At 48.6% G+C, this 22,442-nt stretch overlaps 2 protein-coding genes and 1 long non-coding RNA gene across 3 annotated transcripts; 1 reads left to right on the forward strand and 2 right to left on the reverse strand.

Moving 5' to 3' along the window:
• Positions 1–2,907, forward strand: LOC122378515. The gene is made up of 3 exons (XR_006256032.1): positions 1–106; positions 680–771; positions 1,057–2,907. It is a non-coding gene; the product is annotated as an uncharacterized LOC122378515 (long non-coding RNA).
• LOC122378514 (NHL repeat-containing protein 2-like) lies at positions 2,521–18,912 on the reverse strand. Its single transcript, XM_043359636.1, has 11 exons — positions 18,617–18,912; positions 18,152–18,318; positions 17,724–17,883; positions 17,130–17,395; positions 16,836–16,970; positions 16,230–16,435; positions 15,677–15,902; positions 6,068–6,292; positions 5,734–5,847; positions 3,591–3,765; positions 2,521–3,309 (listed from the first exon to the last, which is right to left on the reverse strand). The coding sequence occupies exons 1-11, from the start codon at positions 18,756–18,758 to the stop codon at positions 3,050–3,052; spliced, it is 2,076 nt and encodes a 691-aa protein (XP_043215571.1). The 5' UTR covers positions 18,759–18,912; the 3' UTR covers positions 2,521–3,049.
• Positions 18,913–19,090: 178 nt separating this feature from the next.
• Positions 19,091–21,193, reverse strand: LOC122378516. Its single transcript, XM_043359637.1, has 2 exons — positions 21,085–21,193; positions 19,091–20,056 (listed from the first exon to the last, which is right to left on the reverse strand). Exons 1-2 carry the CDS (start codon positions 21,164–21,166, stop codon positions 19,161–19,163), a joined length of 978 nt encoding a protein of 325 aa, XP_043215572.1. The 5' UTR covers positions 21,167–21,193; the 3' UTR covers positions 19,091–19,160.
• Positions 21,194–22,442: the final 1,249 nt, after the last annotated feature.

Here is a 22,442-nt window from a genome sequence, read left to right on the forward strand (position 1 = left end):
GGATAGACTTCCAGAGAGCCAGACAGCAGCACAAAGTCTCGGCCGGCTGCGGGGGCGTGCCCAAGCCAAGAGACGAACAGAGCACCAATCTGTGCACCGATCACCAGTGAGTGGTGCTGGCAGGGAGGGGGAGAGATGGAGAGAGGGGGTAGAGAGACGGATAGAGCACCAACCTCTGCACCGATCACCAGTGAGTGGTGCTGGCAGGGAATGGGAGAGAGGGAGGGAGAGAGACGGGTAAAGCACCAACCTCTGCACCGATCACTACTGAGTGGTGCTGTTAGGGAGCGAGAACAAAATAGCAACTGTGGCGATGAACATATTGTGATGCGGAATGCGGATATATCAACATGTTGTGTCTACGCATTCATAATAGCTACATTTTTCTGTGATGCAGCGATAGCAGCCGGAGCACTGTTGACTCCCTCCATCTCGATTCTCGAGGAGGAAAAGCCTGGTTGATATCTCTGATAAACGACTTGTTGCGCTGAGTTACAACTGTCATATATCGAGCGTTAACGGCCAGATCCTGCACACAAGTATCCCTTTGGGCGTCCTTTGGCGGCGACCTTTGGTTTAATGACGTCATATTTCGCGCTGGGCGGCCGTTATAGTTGTGCTGGGGATCGTATTGTCGTGGTGGTGGTTTCTGATGGCGTATTTCGTGTCCTTTCTTCAGGTGCAAGCGTGGCCGGTGCATTCCAAACAAGAAGAGCAGCTCCTACAGATGTAGATGCAAACGCGGCTGGAGCGGCAAATACTGCGACAGAGGTAAGTCACTTTTGATGAAGCACGATATAATGACGGTCACTATGGAATAGCGCTGCCAATCGTTCTTTCGACAAACGCGGATCAGAATGGTGCCGGTTGCAACAGTAAAATGCTTTCATTTCACATTGATCTTTAATTCCGATGTCAATGGTATCAGCACCGTAGTGACGTGTAATTGCCCAGTTTCCCCATGGTGCGAGCGCCGCAGTGTCATGCAGTTACCCTTCCTCTTCCGTTCCAAAGCCTTGCCGTAATGTAACTTAACTCCCTTCCCTCCTCTTTCAGCGCCGCGTTGTCGCCGCGAGCAGAGCCGCGATTATATCAGGGAGAACGGCTGCCGGTCACGGAGGCCCGTGCGCCAGGCGCGCTGCGCCGGCAGCTGCGGACGCGACTGCTGCCAGCCGCGCAGAGTTCGTAACCGGCGCGTCAGCTTCGTCTGCAACGACGGCACCCGCTACCGCAAGGTGATCAAGGTGGCACGCAAGTGCCGCTGCCGACGCCGCAAGAAGTGCGGCGTATAGAGCGCGTCACGTCTGTTAGACTGCGAACGGCACTGGTCGACCGGCCGAGGGGACCGGTGAGAGAACGTCATGAGGAAGTATCTCTGACTATTGGGACAGTCAGACTATGGCGACCTGACCTGACCTGGTATTCAGGTCACGAGGCCTGACTGGAGCGGTGTTTCGACCTGAGGGTCGCCACCACGGCTTGGACTGGCTGTCCATCGTCGGCCATCTGACTCGACCTGACGGTGCGGTCACGACCTGGCCTGACCCGGAACAAGGTCGTGACTTGACGTGACCAGTCGGTCAGCCGTTCGGCGGCCACACAGCCGCGCCACATGATATTAATTCTCCTCTATCTGTCTCCAGTTGTCTCCCGTTCTCCGTCAGTGTTGAGTGTGCGAGCGGCACGCGCCGCCATCTTGTCGTGTGCCAAATCCGGAGCAACTGAGGCCATTGTTCAAATGCGGCATATTTGTCGACGGCGCCTGTACGCCCTAGAGGCGTCCCACAGGCGCCCCCCGACCCGCGACCACGCGCCCCGAGCTATTGTGTTTGCAATTTTCAGCTTTAAGCTCGTTGCCGTAATTATTCGTCGAGAAATGATGACCCGTATGACGCCGATTCGGAATTTCCCGTTTTAAAACCAGGGGCTGTTTCAGCGTTTTATTACGAGTGTTCGTCATTGCCGTCTTGTTTTTGGCGTATTTTTTTCACGCATGCATAGGAGACTGCGGAGAAAATGGTTATTGTTTTCCTGAAACATTATCAGGCAGCTGGATTTATTCGGACCGCTCCGGAGAGTGGTCGCTCGGCCGCGCCTATGGTCGTCATGTTGAGAAAACAGGTTATGTATACGTCAGCCGTGTTTGGGCCGGGGGCAGGCAGCCGCCCCACCGGCGAATCTTCGCCCTGTGCTACCCAGGCGCAGCTATCGCTGGGGAGAGGAGGGGCGCTCCCCGGAGCGACCAGGGCAGAGGGGCGGGGGATCCGCCAGCCCGCCGCGCGGTGCGCCAGTCTGTACAGATGCGGCGATACTGGCTAACCGTGTTTTTATATTTAATGTTCCGGGCGGGCCTGCCGGGGCGCATGTTTCGCCCGCCGGCCGCACCGCGGCGCCACAGTCGGTGTAGTCAACAACTTGTATGTATTTTAGCTGTAGCTGTAATAAAATACTCGTGTGAATATCTAGTGTGGACTCCGCGATAGGGTTCACTTCTCATGGAGACCATATGCAAAGTTGCAATGATATACAGCTTTGTGTATTCTAGCAGACATCTTGTTAAATATACGCTCAGTGGAAGGCACGATCTAGACACAGTGCAATCATCACAGTCGAGTTAGCGAGCGGGGAACGTTATAAAAATAAGCGCTGTTCAAAATTAGTAACAGACAAGTCAATGCGCTAGAAAAGGACATTTCTCATTTGGCACCGCCATAATGAGTAGCGATGTGCTGATTCCCAGGATCAGGTACAGAACACTTACGATCAAATTGGCAATGATTGCAATGTGATGGAAGACGACATAGGACCATCGCCACGCCACCTACCATCAAGCGACGAACAGCTACGAGAGCAGTTAACAAGCATCAGGAGCTGAAATAACTACACGTTAGATAGACAGGCCGCTCTAAATAAGACTTTAATCATTTAACAGCACAGAAGACACATGAATTGGTCCTGTAAAAAGTGTGTCGTTCTCTAAAAAGAGGTCCATATCATCAGCTCCGCAATCCAGCGTCAGTGCTACCTGACCCAGCCAGTCGTTGCCCTGTCACACTCCCGGCTGTTTCGAGTCCAGTTTTACCACCAGACGGACCTCGGCGCCCCGCTGCGCGGTCGGGTCCCCCTCCACCCTCACCTCACATCGCGCTGACCGCGGGAAACACATCCCGGCCGGAGAGCACAGGAAGAGCCGCAGCTGGAGCGACAGCAGCGTCACCTGGCCGGCCTGCAGCGACGGTGCCGTCACTTGGAGTGAGAGGGGACCGGGCGGCAGGCTGCCGCTGGTGGACGGAGCCGTCCAGCCGGTCGCTGGAAAAAGAGCGACGAACGGTCAGAGGAGAACATAGGGGGGATTTTTCTGGGACAAAGAGACAGACCAGAAGATCCCCATGGATGGAAAATATGAAATTTGATCAGCCCATAGAAAAACAACAACACAAAGATGAAAGAACTATACATTTTTATAACAACAAGTTGCATGCAGCCTATTACCGATTTGCTACACAGTTAAAACGCTGATAAAGAAAGATACAGAATAACATCAACAATATAAAACATAAAAAAGATACGGATTTAAAAATCATACTCACGTAGTTGGTCCAGCTTCCAGCTGTGCGGGGCGCCGTCGGTGAGCGACACGTCAGTCAGTAGTAGCTCGAGCCGAACAGAGATGTCGCCACCGGCCGATCGGACCGAGACCGAGGCTTCCGCAGCCGCCGGCGGGACCGCGCGGTCCGGTGAGTCGCGCGCCATTTGGACGGCCAGCTGGAGTCGGCGGGATGTTACGTCGTATGGTGATAGGGTGGAGCCGATTACACGTTAAAACAGAGAAAGTAGCCAAACAAAATAGAATGAATTGGTGTTGGAAGACCAAAAACGGCCAACTCATGAAAATGCATGAAAATTGAATGCCTGAAAATGAATGCTGGAATGGAAAATTTCCGCCAAGATGCACAGAAACTTGGTTACATGACCTTATTGCGCTCTCAGAAGAACTTTGAGGCTTTGAGCTTTGAGGTGGGCCAAAATCAAGCCAAAACAAGGCCACATATGTTCTAGTAATCTTGATAACCGCCAAAATAATGCAAAGCTGACAATAAATCAATTGATAAATATATTTTGTCATATATTTTGCTGGTTGCACGCGTCGTTTAGCTATGTCATTGCCGCCATTAGGAAAATCTGCACATTAAAATAGAGATCCTTTCGAAATCAATGCCATCTCTGGCGAGGTCACATAGCTATTGCTATCTGCTACCGAACAGAAGCTGTGCACCCACTCGTGTAGGCTTCTCCACGCTTTAACCCTAGAACGCCTAGGGGGGGGGGGGGGTTGTATCAACCCCCCCCCTGAGGTTTTTTCGAAGTGCACGCTAAACGGCTTGTCGTAGCGGGCTGAAATTTTCAATACCCTCTGGGGCAACCTTTGCGCATCTTTTGCCGAAAAAAATTGATCGGGTCATGTCAGGTCACGGAGTTATGACGTCATAAGAGGTACAGCCTCCGGCCGACAGTTACCAAACGTGTGCGCCGAATCCCTAGGTTTTCTGCCGGTGATACCCACATTCTTTGATGGATCATGATGAAACTTCCCATGCATGTTGGGGCAAGCATTGGCTATCGTGTGATGCAAGAAAATTGACCGGGTCAGGTCAGGTCACGGAGCTATGACGTCACAAGAGGAACAGCGTCCGGTACTATTTTTGAAAAGCGCCCGAACCACTATTTTGCTAATTCTTGTCACCTCAATGGGAATATGCAGCAATATTAGCTTCTATAGGGAGCAAATGGACCTCCCAAATCCAAAAATACAATCAGATTTCAAAAATTTAAATTTTGATTTTTCGAATTTCTGCCGCCGACTGTGACCTTGCCGACTTCCGGCGCTCCCAACGCGCCATTTTTAGAGCTAGGGAAACGAAATACATACCAAACGATAGAGAATTGATCAAGGAACACGATAGTGAAGGTTTCAAGTCGATATCTCCCACCGTTTTGCCGCAATCGCCGCGGAAAGTTGAAAAAGTTTGATTTTTTCGGAAAATTTGACCTTTGACCGGTCATAAGTAGGTCAAATGTTGACCTAGGACCAAAAAATATACCACCAATCGCGAGATCTCGTTGAGAGCAATCCGTTGGTTTTTTCCGCTAAGCTCTACGACCTTCCGTTTCGAAACGCCAGGGGGGGGGGGTCGTAACAACCCCCCCCCCCCTGGTCGTTCGTGTTATGAGAAATGGCCTGGTCGTGCGAGGGTTAAGCCGATGCCGAGGAATCAGTCAATCAATTGTGAGGTCTATAAAATCAAAGGGCGGTGATGAGCTTAACTGGAACCACGTGAATGGTGTTCCAGTGCCGTCTTTGGGCCGCGGGAGCGGCGTCTCTTCGGCTAAATTTCCTAAACCACGGCTTCCAATGCGCTTGATGGTGTGAGGTCATTTAACTCTTATTACAGCATGTCCAGGTCAATGAATGTCCAAGTCAAGTAAATTCACTGAAATATCCAAGCTCGGGAATGCAGCTCGAAAATACAACATATCGAATGCCTATGACAATGCAGAATTCAATCATTCGAAATAGGACAGCGTTAATTTCCCCATGACCGATCATGATAAAGAAGGTTCCTAGGATTTACGACGATCCAAGCAAAATCAGCGATTCATCAAATCAGCCCTTTACCAGCCCAAATGCACCGGATCTGCTGAAAGTAGCACCAGCACCGAGACTGGACTTACCCTTTCGACGGCGCCGGTGGTGAGGTCTACCCGTTTGATGCAGTGGTTGTTGGTATCAGCTACTAGGAGAACATCTCCAGACGAATCGACCATCAGACCACCAGGCTCGTTGAACTGGAGAAACAAACAAAATGACAAAGATATTAGACAAAAACAAATGAAACAAAATGAACACGGTCGTTGAAGAAGTCAACATAAAGTAGCGGGAAATGAAGAAAAAAAAAAGAAAAAAATAGCAACCAATCAACTAACAAACAACCAGAACATACAGACAAACGAATGTACAGATGAATGATTACAACAATAAGCGAACCGGACGACGTACTGTACTCACCCTGGCGTCGGCGATCGACCCCGTCTCGTCCCCTCGCTCCCCACCGGACACGGTGACACAGCTGAACTTCTTCCCCTCTTGCGTCACTCGCTTCAGCTTGTGGTTGTACGTGTCGGCCACGTACAGAGCGGACTCCTTGGCGCTCCAGGCCACGCCTAGAGGATGCTGAAGGAGCACCACGCCGCCGGCAGCAGCAGAGTCCGCGTCACCGTACTCAAACAGATTCTGGGGAGGGAGGGAGAGAGAGAGAGAGAGAGAGAGAGAGAGAGAGAGAGAGAGAGAGAGAGAGAGAGAGAGAGAGAGAGAGAGAGAGAGAGAGAGAGAGAGAGAGAGAGAGAGAGAGAGAGAGAGAGAGAGAGAGAGAGAGAGAGATAGAGAGAGAGAGAGTGAGAGAGAGAGAGAGAGAGAGAGAGAGAGAGAGAGAGTGAGAGAGAGAGAGAGAGAGAGAGAGAGAGAGAGAGAGAGAGAGAGAGAGAGAGAGAGAGAGAGAGAGAGAGAGAGAGAGAGAGAGAGAGAGAGAGAGAGAGAGAGAGAGAGAGAGAGAGAGAGGCGATGTTTGGTGAACGGTGGGCGGTGCTGGGAGATAGGGGTGGCGAGGAACGATATACATATTCATAACCACAGACTTCTCTATATAACACAGCACATCATGCAGATACACAGCTAAGTCAATGAAATGTGAATTACGCACTACGCAGCGGCCTTTGTGTAACACTGTCATTGCCAGCAAGCAAGCGCAGCTCCATGGATAGGCAGTAGGCTCCATAAGGTGCAATCAACAGGTTATGATCTGTTGGGTCTTACCGGAACAACTGAGCCGTAAACGTATTTTGTTTATAGGATCGTTGCATTTCACCGAAGCAAACCTAGCCCGATCTCCTTCAATTGCTACCGCTAGGTGGCAGGGATACCGCACGCCTGCAGGTAGACTGTACCGCATATCCCGGTCTAGTTTGAACCCTATCGCTAGATGGCAGGAGTGTGTGCGCCTGAAGGTAGGCTGTACCGCATCGTCCGGTCCACTTCAATTCCTACCGCTAGATGGCACTGCTACCGCACGCCTGCAAGTAGGCTGTGCCGCACATCCCGAACTAGTTTAAATCCTACCGCTAGATGGCAGTAAAAAGACACGCCTGAACGTAGACTGTACCGCACGACACGTAGTTTTAATATTTACTCACTAGGTGACGCTAGGGTCAAGCGCCTGGTTATATGTACTGTGCCGCATTACAGGTCTCTCGGGTTTTAGCGGCGGGATTTGCACCTATGAAATTTAGTATACCTCAGGCAGGGCGTATTTTAAGGGATTTTCACTGGGTCGGCAATCACATTTAGGGGCGGCATTTTGCACTCATAGGGGCGGCACTTGGCATCTGAGGGGGGCGCCATACCTACTGATATTTAATGACAAAAAAGACACGTTCGACGGTTCTTTTATAACTCTTTCTAAGTAATGATTTCAGATTCAACCTAACCCTAAGCTCAGCGGTATTACGTCTATTTTTCCGGGATATAACTAGTATTTCTCGTGTCATAATGCGACAAATGAACTATAATTTGACTTTACGAAAATTAATTTAAAAATTTTACCTGAGGTCAAGTTCATGACCTCACCATAAATAAAACATGTTGCATACCAGTCGATCCGTATCGTCAAGCTTAAAACATTCACGGTGTTTTATGGCTCTAAAACAGTGGTCGGCAGGTCGCACGAGTTGTGCCCACTTTATGGGCGCTGGACGGGGCCATTTCCCCCACTTGTCATACCCCATTGCAAGCCCCATTGCTTACACAGCAAGGGTCGCTGATATTCGGCCATATCCTTCTTTTTTTTCTGCATCTAAATAAAATGCATTACAATAAACTCTCTTTTTATGGAGAGGGAGAGCGGGTGGAGTAAGGATGAAGTCATACATTTTTTATTCATTAGTTACTCGCGTAATGAACAGCGTATTGATTTGTAACGATACGTTCATCCCCCCCCCCCAAGTTAATGAATGGTATACCTACCTACTCAAATATTTTCGTGACCCCAGTGACATTTTCATTGAGTTTTTGAAATTTGAATGACCTTCACTCGGTAACTTTCTCTCCGGATCGGCCGGCGGACAAAACGCAAGCGAAGACAATGCGGGGAGTCCGGTGCTCTACCAACTGAGCTAGAGCTACGGAACAGGCAAATGCTCACCATAGATACACCGACTGAACGATCCCTTTATAACTTCAGCGATTGATAAGACAAACAGTGTGTAACTGTATATATAAAATGTAAGTCTCGAAATTGCTATGTCTTTGACCAAAGGTAAGGACAATTTTGCGACCCTTCCATTAGGTATAAGGAAATGGGAGAAAATCAGGGCATGCATGCCTCTTTTTATAGGTAGACAAATGTCAAAGTTAACGAATTTAAACATCATAAAACAATTAAAAATGAAACACTTAATCGGAAAATTGCCACCCACGACCCCTCGTTATGTCCTTGAGGTCATGTCAGGTCATGGAAGGCCTCCAGCAGTTTTTTCAATAACTTCTGATAGAGACATGCGACATGCCTGAGCGATGAAAACACCTTAGATGATTTCAGTTTGACGATACAAATCGACTGATATGCAATGTGACCTTGACCAGTCAGGTCATGACCTGGACCTGAGCTCAAATTTCCCAAATGACATTTGAATGTCAAATTATAGTTCATTCGATGCATCTCGACGAGAGGAGCACAGTACTGAAAAAAACAATGTCATAACTTTCGTGAGTCAATAATTATTATAGTAAAAAGGTTCTTCATTAAAACAGCTCAGTAGAGGGGCGGAGGGGGTCCACTGTCCACTCCAACCCTCCCCGGCCCGGCACGGGTTAAACTAGTTGTGCTCTGGAGGTTAAGCCGTTGATGTTAGGTCAAGTCTGAGGACTTTATAGGAACGTTGAAGAGCAATCGAATGCGCTTTTTTCGCGGTGCTGTAGTTCTATTCTTCCCCGAGTTATGCGCCAGTTTGTCAATAAATGTTGAAACAGACAACATTTCACCCACATTTCACCTTTGATGACCTCTGGTCACCTGATATTTGACATTTGACTTGACCTAACCAAAGTACGGTTAACCAACTAACCCAAGTAGTTTTTGACACTCTTTCGAATGCCGCTTACCGCGTGTCGCTACGTGGCCCAGTAGCCAAGTTATAGGGGTCGGGAGGGGGGTTCAAACCTCAGCCCGGCGCCGGTTAAGGGAAGGCACTATCATTTTGGAGGCGCTGCAGATATGCTAAGGGACGACAGCATCATTTTGAGGCGCGCCACCAACTTTTTTAGGGCACTTAAACCACTTTGAGGGGCACCACCGACACTGTGCGAAGCGCAGTTATCTCTTTGAGCGTTGGGGGTGGCACCATTTCATTGAAGGGCGCCATGTGCGCAGTGATGTGGGGCAAAATGACAATGAGGAGCGCCTCCGATACTTAGAAGAGACGCCAACATTACTCGGGGGGGGGGGGGGGCAACATCACTTTTATTTTGAGGACGCCACCCCCACTGGCGGTCGCAGCCGTTAGCTAAAGGGGGGGGGGGGGCAAAGTCATACCCGCGGAACATAACATTTATCCGTCGACCGGGGGGGGGGGGGTGATCGGCTAAGTTTTTACGTGTGTAGCAAAGTCGACGCCACAAAGTGCCGCGCAGTTGGCATTTATTAGGCTACATCCATCTCATTCTTGCGTACAATTTTTGAACTCAGTTTAAGCGAAATAACCACTTCCATTTACCGTCCCAAGGTGTGCTTACCGGTCGGGCCGCCGCACCGTGGTGACAGATCGGAGCAGCATATAAAACCAAGAGAGCATTTTTAGACTATGGCATTTACCCATGACATAGTTGTGTGGCTGCGGGAGAGAGTAGGTACACCGACCTCTAGAGACCCCCCACAGGTTCCTGGCTTTCAAATTTGGCATTGGGGGCCGCGCGCAGACTCCTGCGGGGCTTTGCAACGACTCTATTGGGGCTCACTCAACCTGCCTAATCCTCAACTGCCAAAAAGACTGTCCCTGGGCCCTGGAGACTTCATCGGTCTCTGTCAGCCAAGGACCCACACCGGCTCATGGGGCCCCGGCGCCGAAATATGAGGGAATCTGCTCGGAACCATCGGGACACGTTAGGCTCTGCAGGAGTTTGCGTGCGTTCTCAGAACTTCAGAAGTCCATCCCTGTATGTTTTCAATTAGAGACCCGTTTAGGGCCCTCAGAGACTAGTACAGGGCCTGCAAAGGCCATGACACAAAGGCCGACATGGGGCCCTCAGAGGTCAGCGTAAGGTCCTAAAAGACCGGCATGGGCCGGCGTTGGACCCAGAGGCCAGCAAAGGGCCCTCAAAGGCCAAGATGGGCCATCAGAGGCCGGTACGGGCCCTTAGAGGCCGGCATCGGGTCTTCAACAGCCAGTGCGGGCCCTCATAGGCGCCTAAGGTTAGTTTTGGGACCCCAGAGACAGAAATAAGGCCACCAGAGACCGGTGTGAGGCCCTCAGACGCCGGTTTAGGGGCCCTCAAAGGCCAGTGGAGGGCCATCAGAGGTCGATCTGGGCTCTTAGCGGTCAGTGTGGGCGCTTGACCGCCACTGAAGGGCCCTCAGAGTTCAGTGTAGAACGCTCAAAGACCGGTGTGGGAGCTATTAGGTAACAGCTGGGCGTGGGTTTCTTGAGCCTGGTCACAATCGGATAACGGCCAGGGCCCCATACGCTCATGGGGGCCCAACGGCTGTTTGGGAGGGGGGGGGGGGCAAAATGATATGATGCCCCCTTATTTGCCCTTGGGGGATGGCCCTGATGCCCCCCCCCCTCCGACCGCCACTGTGTACCTACTGTGTACACAGGCCTCTGAGATCACATACTAGTTCATGCAATCTCTAATACGCAGGCCCCGGAGATCCCACGCTAATCCTTAACCCTCGCCCGTAAACGGCGATCTGCCACCTTCGCCCATGCAGGGGGGGGGGGGGGGGTTGGTGCGACCCCCCCCCCCTTGGCGTTTGAAAACGGAGCGTCGTAGAGCTTAGCAGAAAAGACCAACGGATTGCTCTCGCCGTGATCTCGCGATTGGTGGTATATTTTTTGGTCCTAGGTCAACATTTGACCTACTTTTGACCGGTCAAAGGTCAAATTTTCGGAAAAATAGACTTTTTTCAACTTTCCGCGGCGATTGCGGCGAAACGGTGGGAGATATCGACTTGAAATCTTCACTATCGTGTTCCTTGATCAATTCTCTATCGTTTGGTATGTATTTCGTTTCCCTAGCTCTAAAAATGGCGCGTTGGGAGCGCCGGAAGTCGGCAAGGGCACAGTCGGCGGCAGAAATTCGAAAAATCAAAATTTAAATTTTTGAAATCTGATTGTATTTTTTGGATTTGGGAGGTCCATTTGCTCCCTATAGAAGCTAATATTGCTGCATATTCCCATTGAGGTGACAAGAATTAGCAAAATAGTGGTTCGGGCGCTTTTCAAAAATAGTACCGGACGCTGTTCCTCTTGTGACGTCATATCTCCGTGACCTGACCTGACCCGGTCAAGTTTCTTATACCATATGATAGCCAATACTTGCCCCAACATGCATGGGAAGTTTCATCACGATCCATCAACCGATGTCCGTACCACCGGCAGGAAACCTCGGGCGTTGGCACTCAGTTTGTGAAAATCCGGCCGGAGGCTGTTCCCTTTGTGACGTCATAGCTCCGTGACCTGACATGACCCGGTCAAATTTTTTTTTATCAAAAGATGCGCAAGGTTTGCCCCATCAGGTACCCAAAATTTGGCGGCGCTGCGCGCCGCCGTTTTTGCACTATTTCCGAAAAGCCTCAGGGGGGGGGGGTTGCACCCCCCCCTACATGAGCGAGGGTTAAGGAACCAAGCCGGCATTCACCGGGCTTCTGAGTTGCACAGCACCAACCCATGAGGTCATACTTTAGTGTCGTAGAACCACGCTCATTTGGCAGGAGGATCTCATGCCAGCCAATGCTGTGCCTATGAGAGCCTCAAGTAAACCCAACCCGATATTCCACATAAGTTAGAATACCTATATCTCACATCCGGCCATACTTGTGAACCGGTGCCAGCGACACTGACCGCCAAATTGACAGAATGTGAAACTGAGCCCATTCATGAGTGAAATTTACTTCCTTTGCTGGTGCAAGAAAGACCTTTCACTAAACAAGAAAATGAAACATACAAAAAGTTTTGTAGGACTTTTGTTCGATCTGAAAAGGTGGGGCCAAAAGATAGTATGGTCCCACCTTTCAGCACCAAAGGGGGGCTATGGCCCCCATGGCCCCCCTGGGACCGCCTATGGCCACCCCATTGTAAGGGGCGGCTTTGTAACTTTAAAGGGACCCTCCCACCTTAACATTAGATTTGAGTTGAGATAGCCAAAATGGGGTCCCTGGCTCACAATTACCGGTTTCGGCACTCACAACATCGAGAAATGCCTTAAATCGGAAATATTGAATTTCAAAATTGCAGCATTTTGATTCAGAGGGGCTAATGCATAGGAATACCCCTCTGAATGTGTGACGTCAGCGCAGATATCTAACGATTTTTAAATGTGTGACTAAAACGTTTTGTAGCACGCGGTGGTATATGCTGCTTTGCGCGCAACAAATGCCGCACTTTCAAATAAAGTCGTTAGGAACAGCGGAGATCCCAAAAAGTAAACAAAAGTAAAAGTCTAATATCTTGAAAACCGGTGAATATTTTTCGATGAAATTTGGTAGATATTCGTTTTTGCTCTTTCTGAACCGAGCGACATCACTTTCATGCCAATTCATAAACTTTTTTTGAAGGTGGGAGGGTCCCTTTAAGGACCGCCGCGGATACTTAAAGGGGAGGCTCCATCATATGGAGGGGCGCTACAGATCGTTAATGGGCGGCAATAGGTATGATATTTAGGGACTCCGATACTTCGAAGGGCGCCACCGTTTGTTTGAGGGTGACATCATCACTTTGAGGGGCACCACCGATACTGTTCGGGGCGCCACCGACACTATAAGGGGCGCCACCGACACTGCCAGGAGCACAGTCATCACTTTGACCGGCGCTTCTATGACATTTAAGGGCGCCGTGAGCACATTGGGGGGGGGGGGCGGCACCATGACGTTGAGGGGTGTTACGGAAGGTTTGAGGGGCGGCAACATGACATTGAGGAGCGCCTCCGACACTTCGAGGGACACCAGCATTTCTTTGAGATGCAGCACCTTGACTTTTGAGGAGACACCACCGACACTGTAAGGGGCGGCACCATCACTTTGAGGGGCGCCACGGATGGTTTGAGAAGCGGCACCATTATGTATATGGAAGGACGCTACAGAAAGTTAGAGGGCGGCAACATTGTATTGATGAGTTCCTCCAAAACTTTGAAGGGCGCCACTGACACTGTAAGGGGCGGCACCAGCACTTTTAGGGGCGGCAGCATCATTTTGAAGGCCGCCACCGACTCGTTGACAGGAGACACCATCACATTTAGGGGCGTCACTGGCACTTTGAGGGAGGCACCATCACATTGAGGGGCGCCACCGATGCTGAAAGGGGCGGCATCATCTTCTTGAGGGGCGGCATCATCTGCTTGAGGGGCAGCTCCATCACAATGAGGGGCGATGTGGATACCTGGAGGGGCGGCACCATTATATTGGTGGGTTCCTCTGACACTCCGAAGAGCGTCACTGACACAATGAGGGGCGGCACTAACATTTTAAGGGGCGGCAGCATCATTTTGAGGCGCGCCACCGACTCGTTGGCGGGCAGCACCATCACATTCAGGGGCGGCATCATCTTCTTGAGGGGCGGCATCGTCTGCTTGAGGGGCGGCTCCATCACAATGAGGGGCTATGTGGATACCTAGAGGGGCGGCACCATTATATTGATGGGTTCCTCCGACACTTCGAAAGGCGCCAACACTTTAAGGGGCGGCAGCATCATTTTGAGGGGCGCCACCGACTCGTTGGCGGGCAGCACCATCACATTCAGGGGCGCCACCGGCATTTTGAGGGCGGCACCATCACATTGAGGGGCGCCACCGATACTGAAAGGGGCGGCATCATCTTCTTGAGGGGCGGTATCATCACATTGCGGGGCTCCACAGATGCTTAGAAGGGCGGCACCATTAGGTACATTGAGTGGGGCTACTAACAGATTTAGGGGCGGCACTGTCACATTGAGTTGCGGGATCATCACTTTCTATAGACGGCTGCTTCACTTTAAGAGGCGGCATTATCATTTCGGAGGGCAGCAGCCTCACTATGAATGACGGCACCTAGCCTGCATGTGCGTGCTGCATCCTAGAGGGGGCGGCAACTGGGTCGGCAAACGGCTGTCACTGGGTCGGCATTCTCCGTGACTGGGTCGGCAATTGCCGACCCAGTTAACATGTTAAAATACGCCCTGACCTCAGGCTATATCTTGGTCATCTTAAGCTTAATTGAATGTTGAAGATGCAATAGACTTGTTCGTTCACAAGCCTGCCATGATCGTTTAAAATGGCTTCATAGTAGATCGATTAGTTTAATCTGAGATATAACCGGAAATGTTAAAGGGCAAAACCTACCGCTTAATCTCGCGAGAGCCGTATAGTTGACTACAGAATGATGTTCCACTTTTCACAGGCAATTATTTACCTGGAGTGGTAGGCTGTGCCGCATCACACGGGCTGAGTTCACAAATTATAGCTTTGTCCCAATGCTCACAATCAACACGCTTAATTGCGTGATAAACGGCACAGCTTAGCGCTCCGGTCAACTGATAGCTTCCGAGGAGTGGAACATCATTCTGTAGTCGATTATACATAGTATCACAGAATTAGGGGACTGGGTGTAGTGGTGTTTACAATAACAATGTCTAGCAGGTACCTAATCCAATGCTTGCAAAATGGACAGCAATGACAAAAACGATTCAAAATAAAAGGAAGACAGCATTAAAGCACCACCCGTCCGTCGCTTCCACCCTCAGGATGCTGAAATCCTTCTCCACGCCGCAAACCACAGTCCGGGCTGGACAGGCACCTTTATCTCATGCGGGCTGCTGTTCCTTGGAGCGGCACGCTGCTCCGAGGGAGCGTACCCGGTAGCCTGGTGCAGAGAGTGCTTGGGGGGGGGGGGGGGGGGGGCTGGTCGGCCTGTCCTTTCGGACGGGCTCGGCACGGCGACTCACTAGGGTGTCTGCCCAGGCATGTCCCCCTCCCCTAATTCCTATCATCCTTCCGGCTCTGAAATAGTCTTGTCAGACCGAAAGGGCCTTATCCAATAAAACAAAAATTTAAGCACCAATCACTATTCACTATCCGTAATATGCTGCTAACCTCTCTGAACTACGATTAACATCCAGAATAAACGATCTGTTAGGACTTCATCCGAACGGCACATGGAATAACAAGTCATCGAGATGCATAATGCGCTACGGTGTCGGTACGTTTGAAAGGTCAGTTTGATCGTTCTCTCACGATGCATCACTGTCACCTAAGTGGTGTTAGGTCGTTACGTTTCAACTTCTAACAGACCACCCCTCCCCACCTCTCTATCTTTCACTCCCCAGCGACCATACCCCCTAGACCCGTAGCACCCATCACCTCCCCCGGCGGACTCACCGTGGGGTCCTTGGCTCCACCGACCACCGCCTTCACGGCCCCGTCCGCCAGCGCCACTTGTCTGACGCTGGAGCTCTCGCTATCTGCCACCCAGAGCCGGCCGCTCTCCGGGTCGGCAGACAGGCCGGACGGCTGGGCGAACGCGGCTCGGTGGGGGTACGAGTTGTTCCGGTTGGCCTCGTCACCTGAGCCGGCCAGCCGCAGACAGGTGCCGGCGGATACCGGCCTGGGAGCGGGGAGGGGGGCATTGGTTGTGGGTGGTTCTAACTTTTAAGGGCTAGTGTAAAATGACACCAGTTTGTGACATTACGCAACGTTTTACATTAAAGCAAATTACAGATGTGGACGAAAACATCGCAAAACGGTAGGGCCTCACACAAGATGTCCGGTGAATCATACACATTACACAGTGCCACCGACGCATTACATTCGGAATTACCACAGCAATCCAAAAAGTTCCGTCCATATTCCTCCCTACATATAAAACCTCCACACATATTTTAACACTATCTGCTGCCCGCACTATAATGCACAGTGTCTGGAGCTCACTAACCGTTTTCCAAACAGCGTTCCGTCGCGAAGGAACAGGGTCCAGATCTGGTGCTGCCCGGCCATGGCGATGTAAAGCTGGTCCCCGAGCACGCACAGGTCCCAGGGTGAGGAGAGAGGCTGGGAGGGCCCGGCGCCGCCGCCCTCCCGGTCCTCTCCCTGACTGCCGGTGCCGGCCACCGTCTCCACCCGGTCAGCCTGCAGGTCCACCTGCGGAAACACGGGTATGTGAGGACATGGTTACCCCTTATACCCGACCCCGGGGCACTAAAGATTATAGTGGGCGGACAGAAACTCGACATGGGTGGAGCTGTAACCCGTGTCAGTCAAAGAGATAAGGTTCTTGGTCGTATAAGCCAGACAAATTAATGTTGAAAGTTGTTGACAAGCTGCGATTGATTAGGGCGTAATAACTAATGCCTCAAATCGTAACGAATGCGCTACACACCATTGTAAAATAAATCATCGACAAAAAGCATAATGAACGGCTTTGTCCAATATACCAGTGAAAGTACATTAAAATAGGATCGTAAAACCGATATCCATTCGCTCAACACTGATCATACTGGTATCGCCAGTCAAGCCTTCCATTATAGCATCGCCGACCTACCTTCCTGATGGCGTGGTTCTCCGTGTCGGCCACATATATTACGTCTCCGTCAACAGCCACCCCCTGGGGACTGTTGAACTTGGACTCGCCCAGACGACCGTCAGCGAAGCCGGCCGAGGGTCCGCCCACTATTCGCTGTAAAAGGAAGGGGCACATGATATCAACCGCTCACTATATTATGACTATCTGTCGCCGATAAAAATGCAGTAGTCACATTAGGCTAATCATAAGCACTTCACCATCCAGCTCTTTCCCTCCCTAAAAAAGTCCGCGTCCTATCTCGCCTTTACGCACCAGCACGGCGCCGGTGTTGTCGGTGACCAGCAGCCGGTGGTGTCCGGTGTCACTAATCACCAGCCGCCGCTCATCCAGTCGGCACAGTTTGCCGGGGAACCGCAGCGGTCCGGCGGCCGAGAGGCGGGCGGCCGGAGCCAGCGGCAGACTGCCGCGCCCCAGCCGGCCAGCGGCGGACAGACGGCGGAGCGCCGCTGCAGTGAACGCGCGCAGCAGCTCCGTGTGTCCCTCCCCGACCAGCTGCAGCAGCGGCTGCCGGCCCGGTCCTGGAGGAGCGGAGCAGACGGGCGGTCATGAGTCCGGTAAAAAATTTCGAAAACGTACGATAAACAGGTGACAATGACTGGCCAGCACAAAAAATAAGTTTAAGTAAGATTACGATTATCCGAAATCAGAGTAAATTATCTAAATTCAGCGGCCCTGTTGCGAAAGCGTCCCATGGCCGTCACCCCCAACAAAAACCGTTACCGAAAATCAGCAGTATGAACCCCCAAGTCACGCATCCAACTTTATGCATAACCCACGGAGTCGTTACCGAACACCAGAAACATAATCTAGCGATAACACCCGACCCGCTATCGGCGGCACAATTACCGAGCACGAGCAGTGTGGGCCAGCAGGCAATGCCGAGCTGGTTCCAGAGCTGCAGCTGGGCGTCATTGACCACCGGGTGGCGGATGTCGTATCGCGACAGGGCGGCGGCGATGTTAGCCGACACACGCTCGTTCTCGAACTTTGCAGAGTGGACGCCCACCTGGCACATAGAGTGACAGAGGATTAAATTTGTGGACAGTGCAAAGGGTTGTGGAACTTAGTGAACTGAGGGTCTCATCCCAATCACCTGTTTCACTTTTGCACTGTTTCTGGTTTGTGATAAAAATATAAAATTGAGATGTCTTGCAATGGCAGTTTTAAGATCACAATGGCCAGGCAAGACCTAGAAGTTAGCAGATAAAAAAATGAACCCTCAGAAAAAAAGAATCAAGTAGGACATGTTGACATGCTATTCAAAGATGACTTACAATAACAAGTCCATCTTCAACTGAATGTTCTTCCTCAAGCTGATGAAGTGAAGGAAGAATATGGAGACAATTAATGCAACAGTAAGTGAAGAAATCCAAAATCACTAACTTGTCATCTACATCATCTCTGAGAGTAATAGCTTCTTTGATATTGAACCACTCTAAATCTGAAAGAGAGCATGGGTAATGTGATCAATAATAGCATTCCTGCTTCCTGGACATTGGTGTCAAAGGAATACCTTAAGAGCTTTTACAAACAAGGGACAAAGTTGAAGCAAAAGTAAAAAACTGGTGTAAACATTTGCAAAGGAGAATCACGATCATCACAGTCCTCACAAATCACAAGTCACAAACATTATGGTCATAACAAAAATATAGAAAAATACTGGATGACCAAAGTCCCATTGAAACTCAACTATAATGAACATAGACGCCTGTACTTGGCTCATTGCAACACAGGCTTACCTGATGGAAATTCTACATCAATTTCAACTTCAGTCCCTAAGCGCTGGTCCAGAAATTCTTCCACAAGTTTTTCCTTTTCAGCTGCTTCAACTATTTTATAGCTTTCTGTAAGGTCCAGAGACAAGGAAGCGACTTCATCCATTCTGTGGATGAAAATATAGCCTTGGGCTTAAATTTGGGCTGAATTATAGTACATTAGCCACTGACGACAGATAGCAAAAAGCAAAGACAACGTAAATAAAAATAATAACTGAAAAACACATATGCAGCGATAAATTCGAATAGCTCAACATTTTGTTCAATAAATTGATTTGCGGCTGTTTCAAAGACAGAAGCTGTCGTTGGCAGTAATTACACCAATCATATGGCCGCTATTGATCCTCGCAACAGCTGTCGATGCTTTTCCTGAATACCACCCAAAAAACAGCTGGCTCGTCATATTCGTAGCAGCCGCGTCATTTGTGGATATGAACTTGAACTTGAACTTGACGGTTTTGAGGAATTGCCTTTGCAACGGCTCCTCCTTTTCTTTTTAAACTTTAACTTAAACTATCGCGCTATGAGTTGGTACGGGGTGAGTATTGAGCTCTTTTTGCCTTTTAGTTCTTAGGGTCCACATGCTGTACAAAATCTGTTTCTTTTCTTCCATATTCCTTCTTTCCTTATCAAATAGAAATCTCATTATAACTTCTTCTTTGTCTTCCAAGTATGGCTGTTGTAATTCACGATGATTCACCCTAACTTCATTTAATACTGGACATTCTAGCAAGAAATGATTAATATCTTCATTTTCCGCTTCACACAAGGCACAGTTCGTTCTTTCTTTTGTAAACTTCTTCCTTGCGTTCAGAGGGAGAGTATCCGTCCTCGCTTGAAAGAGGATTCTTGATTGCGGGGTGTTGTCATAAACATCATCCTCTTTTATCTTCAGCTTCCATCTCTTGTATACCTTCAAACTTGTTTTAGTCTCTACTTCCTCTTTCCATCTTTTATCGTCCCAACTAATCATCTTCTTATTTAGTTCTTCTTTCTTCATGTTTCTAAGGTCGCCTTGGTTTAGATTTAGGGTTTCTAAGTGTGTGATAATCATCCTCGCCCATTTCGTACCCTTTTCTTCTAATTGAGTTTCTATCACTTCCTTCAATAGTTGGTTATTTCCTTGTAGAGTGCTTCTAACATACTGTAGATGTCCTTTGATTACTCTTGTTTTCATCGCCGAAGCTCCAATTTCACCTCGGAGGGCACAGTTGGCTGTGTATTTCGGTGCACCAAGTATCTGCCGATATACTCCGTTTTCTATAACTTCCAGCTTCTTGACCTCTTCTTCTGTTACGTGGAATATATTGACACCATATAATATGGATGGCAGAGCAAGGCTCTTCCAGAAGGTTTTCCCTATCAGCAGTTTGTTGCAACTTCTTGCGACCACCCCATACGTCATATTTGCCATTCTTTGAGCTTTTTGTATCATCTGCCTTTTCTGCTCTTTGAACATATTCCTCTGATTTCCGATCTTCACACCAAGATACTTCAACTTGTCTGCCGTGGGTATTCCTTCTACTTCCTCCGGCTGTTCTTTACAGTTAAATATCAATACAGCACTTTTGTCTTTGTTTATATCTAGACCACACTTCTTACTCACTTCATTTAAAACTTTTATCAGTAGCTGTGTTTCTTGCAGTGAAGCTGCCAGTATCAATCCATCATCCGCAAAGAACAGTATTGGAATGTAAAACTTCTCGTTTCTGAAACCAAGAGTTGTCTTTTGTATTTCTCTGGTGATTATATATGTGACAATCTTGAATAAGGCTGTGGAGCCGGTACACCCTTGTCGGATTCCGCTTGTCACGTCCAACTTTTCTGTTGTGTCATCATTCAAGCTGATAAGTGTTGAGTCGCCTTGGTAAATATCTGCTACGGCATCGATAACTTTAGGATGAATCTTATATGTCATCAAAGCACTTATCATCTCACTTCTTTTCACTGAATCGAATGCTTTTCTGTAATCGATAGATGTAACATAGAGTGGGGTCTTTCTTTTGTAGCTTTCTTCCACACAATAGTTCAGTATGAAGAGGTTGTCTTCAATCTTTCCCCCTTTCGTGAATCCAGCTTGGGTTTCAATTACAGCATCATTTTCTCTCAAGTGTTCTTCAATTTCATTCTTCATCAGGGTCATGAACATTTTGTACGCTACATTTGTAAGTGCTATGGGCCTTAAATCCTTCGCTGTTGGGCGTGGCACCTTCTTTATCATTCTTGTCTTTGATGTCTTCCAATCACTCATTTTCCTGCTTTCTCCCACTTCTCTCTTCAGACAGCTTGTTAGTATCTTCACTCCATTCCTTGTTTTAAGGAGTGCTTTGTACATCTCTGTTTTCAGTCCATCTGGGCCTGCTGATGTCTTGCCTTTCATGTTTTGCACACATCTCTGAACTTTTTCTTCACTTATGATTGGTTCAGTCATTGGCTCCAGGCCTCTGGTAGCAGTTTGGGCCATCTCTTCATGATCTTGTAGTGGTCTTCTGACATTGCTAGATTGCTCCTCATTCTCTAATGCTCTGATATATTCATTTTTGCTTTCTTCATTCCATATCTGACTTATATCATTTGCATGCTTTTGGTATACAGTCTTCCAATATCTTATAAGTTCTTCCTTTTCTGCTTCTTTCCCCAGCTTTTGTCCATCTGAGGTGAACAGGTTTGTTTCCTCATTCTTTTTTAAATCCCTTCTCCTTAGGCTATCAATGTTCTTCCATAGAGCTTTGCTTTTGTTTGTGCTGCATTTTATTTCATTGGTTATCTTCTTCTCATGTATACCCATCTGCTCCTTGATCAGGGATTGTACATGTCTTTTCTGTTTCAGATACACTATTTCCAATGCCTCGACTTCTTCCTGAGATTGGGCATTTCGCTTTTTCCTGTTTATTTCTTTTCTTTTCTTGATTTCTTTTTTTATTTCTTTTGTCATCCATGGAGGTTCTTTCACTTGTACTTGTGAGTTCAGAACTCTCCTTATATATCTGGCTTTTAGCTTGTCCTCTGCAGTATTTTGCATAGTTCTATTTAACATCTCCATTGTTTGCATCTCTTCATCTTGTACCCTTCTGCATACTTCCTCTGCAAACTCTTTCAGTGCCTCTTCATCAGTCTTGTAGTATTCTACTGTCTTTTCTTTCCCCTGGGAGAAATTGAGATTCTTACCATCTGGTAGCCTCATGCTCACAGTGATCATATTGTGATCTGAGAGATCAAACTTTTCTCTGTCTTCATCTATGTTCATTTCTTCAAACCATTTGTAACATTTATCATTTACTATTACAAAATCAATCACACTTTGCTGTTCTTTTCTCTGCCATGTTATCTGTCCCTTGCATCTTTCATCCATGTTTAGTAAAATTAGTGCATGATCATTCATCCATTCAAGAACTGTTTTTCCATTGTCATCTTCTTTTTGCTTTCCCAGTCCACTAATGTGTCCGTTGAAGTCACCTAGTATCATAAGTGCTTCCTGCTCTTCTCTGGTTTTCATAATTATTTTCTCCACTTCCTTTTTCATTCTGTCATTTCGTACTTTATCTTCGTGTTTGCTAACAACAGAGAAATAAACTATCACTATATACATTGTTTCTCTAGCTATATCCACCTTTACACAGAGAATATCACTGCTTGTAGTTTGTACCTTCGTTACATTGAAGAGATCTTTGGATTTGTACATAAGGAGCAAACCGCCTCCTTTCTTGTCTTTCATGTCTCGCATACTATCAACTTTATTTATGCCCTTTGATAATTGGACTTTTTCATATTTTTGCTGAGTTTCCGTAAG

The sequence above is a fragment of the Amphibalanus amphitrite genome, unplaced genomic scaffold, assembly GCF_019059575.1.
Source record: "Amphibalanus amphitrite isolate SeventyFive unplaced genomic scaffold, NRLGWU_Aamphi_draft 000061F_arrow, whole genome shotgun sequence".
Classification (NCBI taxonomy): domain Eukaryota; kingdom Metazoa; phylum Arthropoda; class Thecostraca; order Balanomorpha; family Balanidae; genus Amphibalanus; species Amphibalanus amphitrite.

Coding starts and splice junctions, on each gene's coding strand:
- LOC122378516 (XM_043359637.1), bottom strand. CDS start 21,166: ATGAGGAGCAATCTAGCAATGTCAGAAGACCACTACAAGATCATGAAG. Junction 20,057..21,084: donor GCTACCAGAGGCCTGGAGCC/AATGACTGAACC, acceptor GAATGGCAAATA/TGACGTATGGGGTGGTCGCA.
- LOC122378514 (XM_043359636.1), bottom strand. CDS start 18,758: ATGGATGAAGTCGCTTCCTTGTCTCTGGACCTTACAGAAAGCTATAAA. Junction 16,971..17,129: donor ACAACACCGGCGCCGTGCTG/GTGCGTAAAGGC, acceptor TTCCTTTTACAG/CGAATAGTGGGCGGACCCTC. Junction 3,766..5,733: donor CCACCGGCGCCGTCGAAAGG/GTAAGTCCAGTC, acceptor CGCCGACTCCAG/CTGGCCGTCCAAATGGCGCG.